General features: G+C 39.0%; 2 protein-coding genes across 2 annotated transcripts in view; both read right to left on the minus strand.

Moving 5' to 3' along the window:
* Positions 1-209: 209 nt before the first annotated feature.
* On the minus strand, positions 210-8,128 carry LOC118477583. Its single transcript, XM_035969439.1, has 4 exons — positions 8,076-8,128; positions 6,238-6,253; positions 860-1,295; positions 210-824 (listed from the first exon to the last, which is right to left on the minus strand). Exons 1-4 carry the CDS (start codon positions 8,126-8,128, stop codon positions 739-741), a joined length of 591 nt encoding a protein of 196 aa, XP_035825332.1. The 3' UTR covers positions 210-738.
* LOC101863429 (serine-rich adhesin for platelets) overlaps positions 6,819-13,467 on the minus strand; it is an 83,633-nt gene continuing 76,984 nt past the window's right edge. Inside the window, exons 3-5 of the mRNA XM_005097080.3 lie at positions 12,962-13,086; positions 11,459-11,526; positions 6,819-10,653 (exon numbers count right to left, since the gene is read on the minus strand). Coding sequence (XP_005097137.2) covers positions 10,506-10,653; positions 11,459-11,526; positions 12,962-13,086 — 341 coding nt within the window. The 3' untranslated portion in view covers positions 6,819-10,505. The remainder of the gene's footprint in view (positions 10,654-11,458; positions 11,527-12,961; positions 13,087-13,467) is intronic.

Consider the following 13,467-nt stretch of genomic DNA (forward strand, 5'->3'; position numbering starts at 1 on the left):
CACCACAGCACCCATCAACCACCCACAAAGCAAGTCAAAGGAGCTGACCACATCAAAGTACTGGTCGGTCACCCAAATTGTAAAACCAAAGAATGTAAGTCATTACTGTTTTATCTTTATATCTAAGTGAGAAAGGCATACCCATGGCCTCCCATAGACACAATAGAGAAGAGAGCAGCTTGATCATAAAACAATTAAAACAAACACACTGAAGAATGGAAAAATTGTATTTTTTTAGCTTTGAAATATTTTTGTACAAAACTAGTTTGTTATAAACTACAATGCCAAACATTTAAACGACAAGAACTGAAGAGTAAAAGAAAATACAAATTACGCAGCACAATAAGTCAAAGTAAAAACATTTGACAATTCAGCGGTAGCCTTAAAATGTCTATCAAAAGGTGAAAACTTAAAATAATATTGAAACATAAAAAAACATAATCGTCATAATCAACAAACACATTTAGACACACATACACTCCATACATCAAAGAGACTTGAAAACCACATGGCCACATTGGAATAAAGAAGGCAGGTAGGCTACGTGGTTTGCAGCTTACATATATTATCATCACTTGGAAAGAGAGGTACATCCACCCATGTAAGCAAAACAGCGTAGTGCAGTGGCCTGTCATCTTGAGGGAACTTTGTGAAGAGAGCTGGTGCCACAAGTTGGAGGTACTGGCACCAAAAGATGGAGGTACTGGTACCAAAAGATGGAGGAACCGATGGCCGGCATCACGAGATGGGGGTATTGGCACCAAAAGAACCTAGGTCAAGAGAGCCGGCACCGCAAGTTGGAGGTACTGAGAGCTGGCACCACAAGTTGGAGGTATTGGCACCACAAGTTGGAGGTACTGAGAGCTGGCACCACAGAGAGCTGGCACCACAAGATGGAGGTACTGAGAGCTGGCACCACAAGATAAAGGTACTGAGAGCTGGCACCACAAGATGAAGGTACTGAGAGCTGGCACCACAAGATGGAGGTACTGAGAGCTGGCACCACAAGATGAAGGTACTGAGAGCTGGCACCACAAGACGAAGGTACAGGAACTACAAGTTGGAGGTACTGAGAGTAGGCACCACAAGATGGAGGTATTGGCACCACAAGTTGGAGGTATTGGCACCACAAGATGGAGGTACTGAGAGTAGGCACCACAAGGTGGAGGTACTGGCACAAGTTGGAGGTACTGAGGGCTCAAACCAGATGGAGGTACTGGCACCACAAAATGGAGGTACAGGGACCTGGCAGTACCAGATCTGAGGTCAGGAGAGGCAAGCCCAGCATGAGACAGCTCTCAGCTCTCTACTGAAAATGGTGTACTCTATTCACGTCCCCACCGACACAATCTAGATCATTTTGGAGGTGGGCTGCTTTAAACCTGTTTGTCGAGGCTAACCCAGGTTGAGTGTGATGTAGCATATTCTTTGTGTTTGTGTTTAAAGAAGCACATCAGCACAAAAATTGATCATATAGTACTGAGGAAAAGTAAAGAAGTAGGACCTACCAGTGTCATCCTCCAACTCCAATCAACCATAAGTAGCATCCCAACATACAGACGGAAATACACTATAAAATAGCGTGAACGTGTGGGAATTGAACTCAAGTCTTCTACAAGCAACTAAAAAGAACCTAACTGCTATATTATCAATTTGCTTTTGTTTTATTTGAGCAAAGAGAAGCACATCAACACAATGACAGCCATTAAGTGCTGGGAAAATGCAAGACAGACAGACATATATATACACTACAACAGAGGGGAAAGAAAAGAAAATAAGTAGGAACTACAAGTGTCCCCCTCCAACCACCCACAGCTCCACCAGAGATGCCAGCCTCCTCCCTTCTGACAGAACGATGCAAACAAGGACTCAGACAGACAAAAAATCACTCTGCTGCAGAATGCAGAATTGAAAATTCATAAAAGACTACAAACAGAAACCTGCAAACACATGTAAATTCGTCAGACTGCCACAAAAATCTTAGCAATCCAAAGACGGCATGATAATGACAAACACAATCGTAACGCAGCCATGGAAAAACCTTAGACAAGAACGCATACACCCAGATGACAAGCTCTCCACACACACATGCATAATAATCAGTACATGTTCACAATTTCTTCTCATCCATCTTGTCCCCAACAATGCTGGGAACACAAGCTGGTGCTGCATTTCGATACATGAGAATGTCCAATACCCACTGGCCTGTTTTCTTTCATGACCAAAAGAAGCCAGGACAAGGGCAGACAAACCTTGCACACCTGAACAGAAGCAAAGCCAGGTCTTTTGAAGTGAGTTGCTACAGTGTCATGATAGATGCTTTAAAGCAATATTAATAAGAAGTCAATGGAACATCAATGTGAGGTTCTAAGAGACTGCATTGCAGTAAAAAAATAGGGCTTGAAAAAAACTCAAACTATAAAATTTACAAGCTATAAAGAGTTAACATAGGGCATAAAATAACCTCACTGTGAGGGACATAAACTTACAAACATACTGTGTCTCCTCAGGCTAGCACAACATCCTAGAGCCTCCAACATTAATGGAAGGCAGCATTGTCACAAAGGCTGAGAAAACCTTAAGTGTATCTCCAGCATAGATGTGAGCTCACACTTCCAAAGGCCAAGAAAAGCTTGGATACCTTTGTAACCAGCAGTTAATAGAATCTCAGGGACTTTAGAATAAACTTTACCATTCATGTAAGACTACACTAACTATTCAGGATAGATAAAATAAATCTCAATGCTATACAAAAACCAAAAACATTAAGGATACATTATGCTGAACTGTAGTTTCTTTTGTACCAATAGTAAACTTAAAGAAACACTTTTACAGGTAATAGAGAAACATTATGCTAAACTTCCTTCCAACCCCACAGAATCAACTTCAACCTAAGCTGAATACAAAGTTGATCTCTGAACTTCCTTAGCCTTTCTTGCCCGAAAAGAATCAGCATTCTCTCATGACACATGTGAATGTTTCTTTAAACTACTTGTCTTTTGGGCTCATAGAAAAGCATGGATGACTCAAAGATGGACAAGTCGCACATTCGAGACATCAGTCAACATCGGGTCCAAAGAACTACTACAAAATTGTAAAATGGTGTAGTCTGAACAATCTGAGCAGCACGCTGTGTGCTGAGGGGGAAAAACTGTTAACAGTAACAGGTAGGAAAATGAATGAAAATGGTAGTTACGTCACTTGCTTCTGTTCATGCCCTCTCTTCACCTGCAAATAATCTAGGCACTGTGTGATGAGCAATTAATAATCAAGTCACAGTTGACAGTGACAGCAGCCTGAAGGAATGTCCAAGACTTCCTGCCTTGACGTTGATATGTCAGTACCTTAAAAATTTCCTCCCGCCCCTCCAAAACTGTCAGAGCCTCCGTACAAAAGACCTGGCTGAGCATCTGATCACTCACGGACACTTGCATAAATTATGTCTGCGCTCACTAGTCTGCAGTGATAATATTTTCCTTACACCTGTGCAAACTGAGGTAGAGAAAGCTTCAAATCTATACATTAACTAAAATACACCGACACATAAAAATGTACATTGAACATGAAATTTGGTACCCCCTTTGAAAAAAAAAATTAATAAAAATAAAACAAAAACAAATAAGCAAAAACTACAACAAAAACTACTTCACTCAAAAGCTAACACTGTTGTTAGCAAAGACTCTCCAAGTGGTAACAACTTTCAAAGTAGCAACAAGGAAACAATGTTACCCAAACCTCTTCTCTCAAAAGGTAAAAAGTTAACAGTCATGTTCACTTTCAAACGGTCACAAAGATCGACTTGAAGAGCTATAACAATCAGTCTTGCTCGTTAAAGTGATGGTTTGGGCAAAGAAATGTAAAAAAACAAAACAAAAAAAAAGCCCAGAAAGAAACAAAAATATATCACGGAACCAGAAATAAATGCAAACAATTACACACAAATCTGGGCACTGCGACAACAAACAAGGCAACGCAAAGACAATAAGTGAAGCAGCAAAGCTGTAGCCCTGCACAGAGGAAGTAAAATTCCCCGTGGCAGGCCTTCCCATCTTTCCAGCTCACACAGACATGCTTTTTCAATTTTCAGACATGTAATTACATTGGAATAAAAATATATCAACTGAGAGAAACCAGCCACGCACTTTCAAAGTCTCACATCTCTGATAATGCACAGGTCGAAAGAACCTCTATTTAAGTAAAAACTTACATACTAAACGGTAGACAATGCCACAGCAAAAAAAAAATCTCATTCTTTGTTCCCTTCTACTGTAACATAACAAAAGAATCAGTATTTATAATGCTTATGCCGCTGGCCAGCGTTATCCAGCTAAAGTTTTAGCATCGCTGTGTCTGTAGAAGCACTAAAAAGAAAATGAAGTGCCAACACAATGCACTAATTGGGAGCGGCTGCCTTCCACCAAAATCTAGATCAAACATAGCATTCACTTTGACCAATAGACATGTTTTTGTGCAATGTATATTTTTTTTAAAAACGTTCCTATAATGCATTGATTAAAGCAGAAACATAACAGAAACAGAACAGTCATTTCCATTGCTGCTTATAACATTTCAGTGAAACACATTTTAAGAAAGTTTGCTTGTTCCTGCAGCATAGCTCAGGACCAAATACATAAAATGTCTTCAACAGTTTATGCTGCTTACAAAAAACAAAAAACATCATTTTTTTTTTAAAAGATAAAAAAGATTCTTCATTTACATTTTATTTTATTTCTTTTCTTTTATCTTCACTTTTACAAGTAAAAAAAAAAGGTAAATATGCAAATTCAATAGAGATTTCAGTATTCATTTATCACATGTGTTCATGGGTAAGGATCATATCACTGAGTTCTACATCCATTTCCTCAAAGGAAAGATAAACCTTGATGAACAGCATCAGCGATGTTACGAAAGACACCTGGAGCAGCAAGTTGCTAGCACTTAAGGTGCTACAGAATTGTTGAAAAAAAAAAGAAAAGATAAATGATTAAAGAGTCCAATCATAAATTGACTCAATGTATGTATGAGAATGTACAAAGCAAACTTACAGGTCAGCTTTTCCTTCAGTTGAAACCAAAATGCTCAAAATGACAGTTGCCATTTTGGTGTCAAATGTTGTCTCTGGTTTAAAACAAGACTCCAGCCTTTTCATTAAAAAAAAATATATTATGGAAACCCTGAACACTAAAACAAAATTTGTTATATCTATCAAAAAAGGCAATTTGCTATTACCTTTACTCAGGTGAGAACAAAAAAGTCCTCCTTCAATTAGAATTGTATCTTACAAATAGTACAGCTTGCTATTTTCTATTATGAGATTTAAGAACTACCACACTCCTAAAACCAGCTGGAAGCTATACACATCTCTTTGGGCGGCTGGGTCGCAATGCCCACCACACGGAATATTTTGATGCATTTAATACTTTGTAGTTACCACATTTTATCAGTCACACATATAAAAACAGCAAACAGGAACATTTTCACAGGTGTACAATCACTCAGCCACTGCCAAGTTTCCACAATAAATATATGAATATATTGTATAATAATAATATAGATATATAGGTATAACATCTCGATATGATACACAAGGGAGGCATTGCCAGCGGGAAATGGGGGCATACTGGAAATAAGAATGCAGAGTGAAGGTGCTTTCCACCCCAAAAAAATGCTTTCAATCATGACATACCAAATACAAAAGCAACAACACATCAACAACACATATAGCTGGTGCACATAGACTCACTGTGTGCATTTGATGGGTTCTACTGCCCTCACCACATCAAAAGTAAAGACCAAGGCAAGGAGAGTCATCACCTCTGACCCCTACACAGCTGATCTCCCTCCTCACATCAGAGCGCCTCCAGGCGTCACCCAAACTACACAGAAAACAAAAAGTTAGTCTTCACTTCACACCTCACTTTTCACGCTATGACAGTCACACCATCACTCAGCAAAAAGAAACCACACAGAAATACACAACGAATGTTGATGCTGAACTGAATGACAAACCAAGGTCCTGAGGAGACAGCCTCGGGAAGGACTTCATTCTTGACTTCTTTGAGCATTAATCTTGGGTGCATTGAAAACTATGCTACATTTGTTCTTTAGGTCAGGCTAGAACAGAGGTGTCTCCATCAAGACATACAGATACTGAAGTAATCATCTCTTTCAAGCACAACACTGGCCTCAAGTCATTGATCCTTTCTACAAAAGGCTGTCATCTCCCATCCAGCTTACATGCATGGTCATGAGCCTGCACACAGTATACGAGTATACACATGGCACATGACATACGTCACAGGAGTAACGCTTGCCAGTAAACCTCCAGCGCTACACACAGCAATGGTAGCAGAAGTTGTCAAAGGAGCACTGATGTCATCATAGGTAGGGGGGACTGGGAGCTAAATCGGTCAACAAAACATAGCATACATCCGTAACACAACCCCCCCCCCCCCAACAAAAAAAAAATATTACAAAATCAGCAACAATGCCAAATCCAAAAATGGATGGCACATCTTGCCTCAATCTTCATTATGCATACAAAGGCAACCAGACATTCTAAAACTCAGCCCAGAACAAAGACTGCTTCAGTTTCACAAAGGTATTACATTCTGGGGCACCTCACAAATCTATAATTTAGTAGATCAACAGCAAACAGTAGCCTACCTGTATTGCGATCATCAAACAATTAATTTCATCAAGAGGGCCATCACTAAAATTTGAGTCAGATGGACCCCAACAGCAACTCTTTCCACCAAGGAGTAGCTACAAAACTTACTGCTGGACATTCTCAACATAGACAAGTCTTCTTCTCAGGGTCATTGTGTGCATAGAGCCATCATTGCCACTTTATTTCATTCTTGAGCAAGTTGTAAAAACTGATAAAGTAAATCTCCACCTTCCATCTAACCTGTAAGCCATGGCATATTCTCTACCAAGACTGATCATCAACATGCACATGTCCACAGTTTTCAGTCACTCACACACACATGTGTACAACACCTATCTACCATACAAAATTAATCTCGCCTCCTGCCTCGCAACAAAGTTTATATTCAAACTCATAGTCTTCAAACATGAAATCATAATGCTGTGCAAACCCATCAGTAATCTTCCTATACAGAAGTTAATGAACAGGCATTTGAAACTTCTGAAGCATAATCACTCAGAAAATTTAGTTAAAAATTATTCTAGCCTCCCCTTTTCAGACTACTGTGCAACACCTTCATTGACATTAATTCACTGAGGATTAACAAAATTCACACTCCCAAATAAAAATCCAACAGGTAGTGTCGTGTCAATGTCACAACATCAAGGAAGCTGCAATTATGCCAGTTCCAGTTCAGTCCATGGGCTAAAAAATATTGAATATTGATATCCTCAATTAGGCTTCAAAAGAAGAAAAAAATATGAAAGAGATTTTCAGTTGTCATACCTTCCTGAAGGTTCATAAAAAAGTTCAGCCCCCCCCCCCCTCCCCTTTTTCCTTGGAAAATGGTGGTGGTACATGATGATATAACTGATCCAGACAATAGTTTGTAGAGTTGACATGGTCATTATATCAAAGAAATATCAGGAGGCTGTGCGCAATCTGAAGAGCTTGGCATGTGACGCTCGCTCAGGGCTCCGTAAGGGATGGAATAACAAGATATGAAATAAAGCAGTAACAGTAATGCCATTTCTATCATTATTGCATTGATGTTGGGTTAAGTGTAAAAATTAAGTTATCTTACATAGGCTGCTCTCCTCAGCTGATCTTACCATATGATAAATAATTTATAGTGGTCATAAAACAACAGTAGTTCTGACCATATAAGAGTAGAAAGTATTCAGTGAGCAAATAATCTCAGCCATGGAGCCAGTCGCGTTGTTGACTGTTAAGCTAATGGCAGATGACAAAAACATTTACAATTTGTACAAAACTGCTTTAACATCATTTATAATGTGACGCTGACCGTAACTTTTGTCACATCTTTCACTTAGTACTATACTTTGTATGGGCATTATGACTGTAACTTTTCATAACAAAAATGATAGTAAACGAAGAAAAGAACAATGTTTCATCACTTCTCTACCATGCAGCATTGACACCTTCTACGATCTCAGAAGTGGCAATGCAGGATGTCATAGTCGCACTGCCACTTCATCTAAAGATTCCTTAATTTACCTGTGAATATCTAGCAATGTAAAATCAATGTTTAAGACTTCGAGCGTTGGCAGAAAATGCATTTCTATATACATTTGGCTGCAGCAGGACTATATCAAAGAAAAACATGCTTACATACAAATATGATGCACACTGGAGAGGCATGAATATCTTTTACAAAAGTGAAAATGTCAAGGCTGAACTCATCAAAATCTAGAGTTTCATTTCGTCCCCACCAGCTTTGTAAAAACTCACAACTTTCTCTTACAACAACTGAGAACCAGCCGTTCCTTTTTCTTTACTTCTTGAGGACAATGTGGAGTTACAAGGGAAGGAAAAAAAAATGTGCAACTTTGAACCTGACTCTGGATTAAAGACATAAGAAAATAAAGGCATCCAAATCATACTGAGCCAGATAAGAGTCACAACTGACCCTTTTTGAATTGCAACCTTTGGAAAAAAAAGAACGGAGGACAAAAACTTATACAGCATCTTGCACACTTTATAGAGAACAAGAAAAACCAACTAGCACACAATGAAGTCTTAATTAGAATAGGTTCAGCTCAATCTCTCAGATGGTTAAGTACAACGTTGTTAATATTTTCAGATATCATAATCATATATATTTGTAGAATATGATGCCCATTGCCTCTAGGGCAGATGGCACCGGTAATATGACCTTGATGGCATTATTAGTTACATTAGTGAGCCCTCGTGGGGAATGTTTTTGGTCAAATTTGAAGCAAGGAATGATAATCAAGGTAATTGACTTTTATTTCACTCAGACAAAAGTTTCACAAGTTTTTTTTTTAAATTTTGCCAATGAAGTTCATATGAAGATATAATTGTTATTAATTTTTCATTTTGTGAGCTATTTTTAGACCACAGATCAAGCATTTTATTCCTGCCTTCTACAACCAAGACATATATATCAGTTGACATTTGATATTGTCAATTTGAAGATACTATGAGAAGCTTATTAATACATGTAATCCTCTAAAAGGTTAGAATTCTTAACCCTCACAGCTCCAGGCTGTTCAAATAGCCCTCACTTTACAGGATCAGGTAAAACTGGAGTCCTCGACTCCTCATGCCCAGATGAAAACTGATTGTGTCAGCAATTTCTTACAGATATTAAAAACAATTTCTCCACTATTTTTCTATGGAGTTTTAGAAGATTACATGTAGAATATATTTCAGAAACAATTGGCTAGTATTTTTGAAAGACAAGCAATTGGCTAGATTACGGTAAAAATACACAACTAGGTTTGAAGTGGCGGGAGCTCTGTGAAGGAAATATACTCAACAAAAACTGGGGGAAATGAAAACTTGTGAGGACAATTTATATGACTGGAGCTGTAGAGACTAAAAAATCTGTTCAAGTTGTGCGAGTGAAAAAACTGGCTAGTATGCAAAGTCACAATGGCAATAAGTTTTGTCACACAAAAATTATGAGGTTAGCACGGGGGCACAGAGGTATTGGTCTTGTGACCCTCTAGTCTAGAGAACTGACCGGGCCAGTGGCCTCCATTTGGCAGTAAACCGGGATCTTTCAACACCATGTGGAACAGAGCACCACAAAGTACCGGTATACATGAATCGGTAAAAATAAGTTATTCGCTTTGTGCAAACACAGCATATGATTTAAAGATACTGTATAAGATAACTTCACCAGTACTGAGGTAGGCCTTCTCCATAAAAAGAGGAGACGCCAGAACAAGGCAGTGATCACTGATGTACGTGGGACAGGTCAGCAAACAAACATATTTACTCCATAGGGGTGATGGAACAAGTGCCTTGTAAAGATCAATTTTGTTCTAAATTCAGTCACAGAAAACAGAGAGAAAGGTTAAAATACTCTTTAAAAGTATTGTTCATCCCAACAGGAAAAAAAAGCAAGGCTTGAGTGACTCTTGGACCTATCAAAATACTCAGCAAGTTGGTTAGCAAACAAACTGAAGGTAAAAACACCTAACCACAAATACCACCATTCTTACTTCTTTGTTAACACACATGCACACAGCAACCAAGTCCCTTCCTCAAGCAACCAAAGTACAAACTCCATAATAATCAGTGTGTACTAAAACAGCTGGATAAGGCATTCTTTCCAGAAGTCCGTTGTCATCACTGAGAGAGGAGACACTAAGTAGAAGACACATGAGTAACGAGTGTCCTCTTCCTAGATCACAACGTTGGGTGGGTGGGGGGCAGATGTGATGACGGTGGTGACTTCACTAAGCAAAGGTTGCAGCTATGAAAGATGGGGACTGATGACAATGACGACGACGATGACTGTTGTTATACGCTGGTGGTGGACGGTGCGGGGAGCTGGGGGCTGGGGTGTAGAGCTGCTGCCTCTTTATTTCCGTCGGTGCTTGCGGAAGCGATGCCTGCGGTACAGGCTGCTGTGGAGGTTAGTCACAGTGTCGTGCGGTAAATGGTACACTGGGATGGAGATGTCGGAAATGCAGGCTGCCTCTGTTTCTGGCAACCACTTTTCCTCCAGTCTGTGAATACGCAAGACAAAGAGAATCAAAATCAAAGCAGTGAACACAAAACATCAGGCAAAATCTCCCAAGAATATGAAGTCAATAGAATGAAATTTAGCAAGCCTATTTGCATTGTTTCATATAAAAATGCCTTCAACACAATTTATATAATTTACAAGGCAGGCTTCCAACCCTGCATATCAGGCCCAACCCAGGCTGACAGGGATACAACATCCGAGCAAAGATACTCAATAAAAATTTGTTCTACTCAGGAATCAAACTCAGGTTTCCTGTGCACAGCAGCAAAGCGTCTGACCGCTACACTAACACTACAGACACCGGTACTGGTTTTTTAAAAAATCCAAACACTTTCACATCAAGATACTTTATAAAATGGTGCAGTTTGTCAACAAAAAGTACATCTCCCTGTTAAATTGCAGAACACTCATAAATCCCCACAAAGACAAAAACATATTGGGCTGAGCACAAAAAATGGCAACATCAAATATCGGTTAATCACTCATTCCAGATTCTAGCATTTAAATATGGAAATAATAACCTCATTGCGTTTATATTAATAAATTTAAAATACATGCATGAATACCAAGTGAAGCAACTAGATTCTGTTCACTTACACATATATGAAAACAAAAAAACCTCAGGAATCTTCCAACAATAGCAGAAAGATTTATAATAATAACACTAAGTAGCATAACCCCTCTCCACAGCAAGCTCTATGTGCTTTACAATATATTTATAAACAACAATCCTTCCATCCCCTTTAAAACATCTCAACTCAATAGCAGTTAGCCATTTCACTTACACATTGCTTGGACGGAACTCTACAAGGGACTGGGTATTTCCTCCTTTGGAAACTCTCCGACCAACAATCTGCAAGACAAAAAAAAATATGTTACACTCAGTCTAGTTTTCTCAAAATAAAGGTTAAAAAAGCTCTATAGTGTTCAACACACAGACAATGATTATGGCCAAACACATAGATAATGATTATCACCCAGAAGATAACACAATCAGGCTAATATCCACCTCCACATTGAAATGGTACATATCAAGACCATTCTCAATATCTTGAGACCTCAAACATCTGAGGCATAAAGATATTGTGACCTTGAACATCTGACAAAGCGCACAGTCCAAGCAAGATCAAAGGAGATAGATAGACCCTTATTTGACCTCTCTTGCTACTAAACACTATGTTCGACCTTCCATTGTAAATACTAAGGGACGGGCATTTGATTAGAGAGGGAATGCAAAAGCAGCTGGGAAGAACGCCAAAGGCACCTAAATGCAAAAACAATTTCCTCACTCTTCAGAAACCTTACTTTATCAACCAAAACTTTTAAAGAGAAATGAATGGTTTTTATGACAAAGCAATAAGAAACATATAGGCATGGGCATTTGAAGAAAAGTTTTGCATGTCCATCACTTCTCAGGTGCAAAGCACTATAAGAAACAGAGCAGACAATTTCAAAAGTGGAGCACTCGGTTCTCTCTCAGGTCATTGAACAGGTGTAAAATATTTCAGGAAAGGTGTGAAAAACATTTTCTTTCAGATTCAAATTTAAAATGTTCACAAGTATGCCAAAATCCAAAACAACCAGCCACAAAAGCTGAAGTAACTGAAGATCAAGCACTTTACATGCGCTCAACTGAAAATAAAGGTCTTCCTTCTCATTTCATAAGACCTGTCCAAGACTACCATTATTCATGTGAGGAGGTAGTAAATTAATGTTTTCCAGTAAAGAATAGGTGAACGCTGGCACATGTATACAGGACAAGAACCTTCACAGAAAAAAAAAAGTAAATGAATCCAAGCCTTGTGGCCGAGTTGTAGCAAAACAGTCAAAAACTAGGACAAATTCTATCAGTCTTGTGTTACAAACCACATCTGGTCCCATCATCACATTTCTTCAAGACAGATGCAAAGCGTAGATAGGTAATGTCTTAGTCTTACATTTACAAAATAGCTTTAATTCAGTTTTCATGTGTATAAAATCTCAAAATTTCAATTCCAGAACAGCAACATTTTGACATACTTTTCAGTAGAATGTAACATGTCATTTACAAATTGATTGACAGCTATGAATATAGGTGGGTTTTTCTTTAAATTTTAAAATACAGTCGGCTACCCATTGATGAGGAGAAAAGTGGCCGCCTTAGACAGGTGTAAGTCTCACACATAGTCAGTATAAAAGGGGGGTGGCAAGGAGAGAAAAAGGATGCAACCGTTTGTACTAGTGATTGTCTTATACAGAGAGCAAGTGCGACTGTATAAAAACCTCTAGTGCCAATGGGAAGAAATTACCTGTCCATGGAATGTGGCGTTAAGAGATCCATGGGTCAGGTCAAGCTGGGCCACCTCTGTCAGGGCCAGGAGTTCTTGCTTGACCACAGCCATGGTCTCCTCGTCGAAAACATCACTTTTCTTCACTGAAACAGCACATACACAAAAAAAAGGGTGAGCCACACATAGAGAAGGTAACAAATTGAAACACAAAAACTATGCAGACCTCTAACTATGGGCATTTTTTTCTGCGCAATTTGTTTTGAGCGATACAAAGAAAAGCTCGGCTACTGTTGTGTTGATTCCTAGATTACATCAGTTTGGGGGGGAAAAAAGAAAAGTTTCCCAGAGGCCAATAAGGAAAAGAAAGACAAAAAAGAAAAAGAAAGAAAGAAGGCAAAACAAATAATTAGTTCGAGTTTGTCTCTGGTTTACAGATAGGCACAAAGACAAGGCAGAGAGTGCTCAGGAAGAGTGAGACAGGCAGCAGGCAGAAAGACAAGGCAGAGAGTGCTCAGGAAGAGTGA

Source organism: Aplysia californica, unplaced genomic scaffold (genome assembly GCF_000002075.1).
Source record: "Aplysia californica isolate F4 #8 unplaced genomic scaffold, AplCal3.0 scaffold00146, whole genome shotgun sequence".
Taxonomy (NCBI): domain Eukaryota; kingdom Metazoa; phylum Mollusca; class Gastropoda; order Aplysiida; family Aplysiidae; genus Aplysia; species Aplysia californica.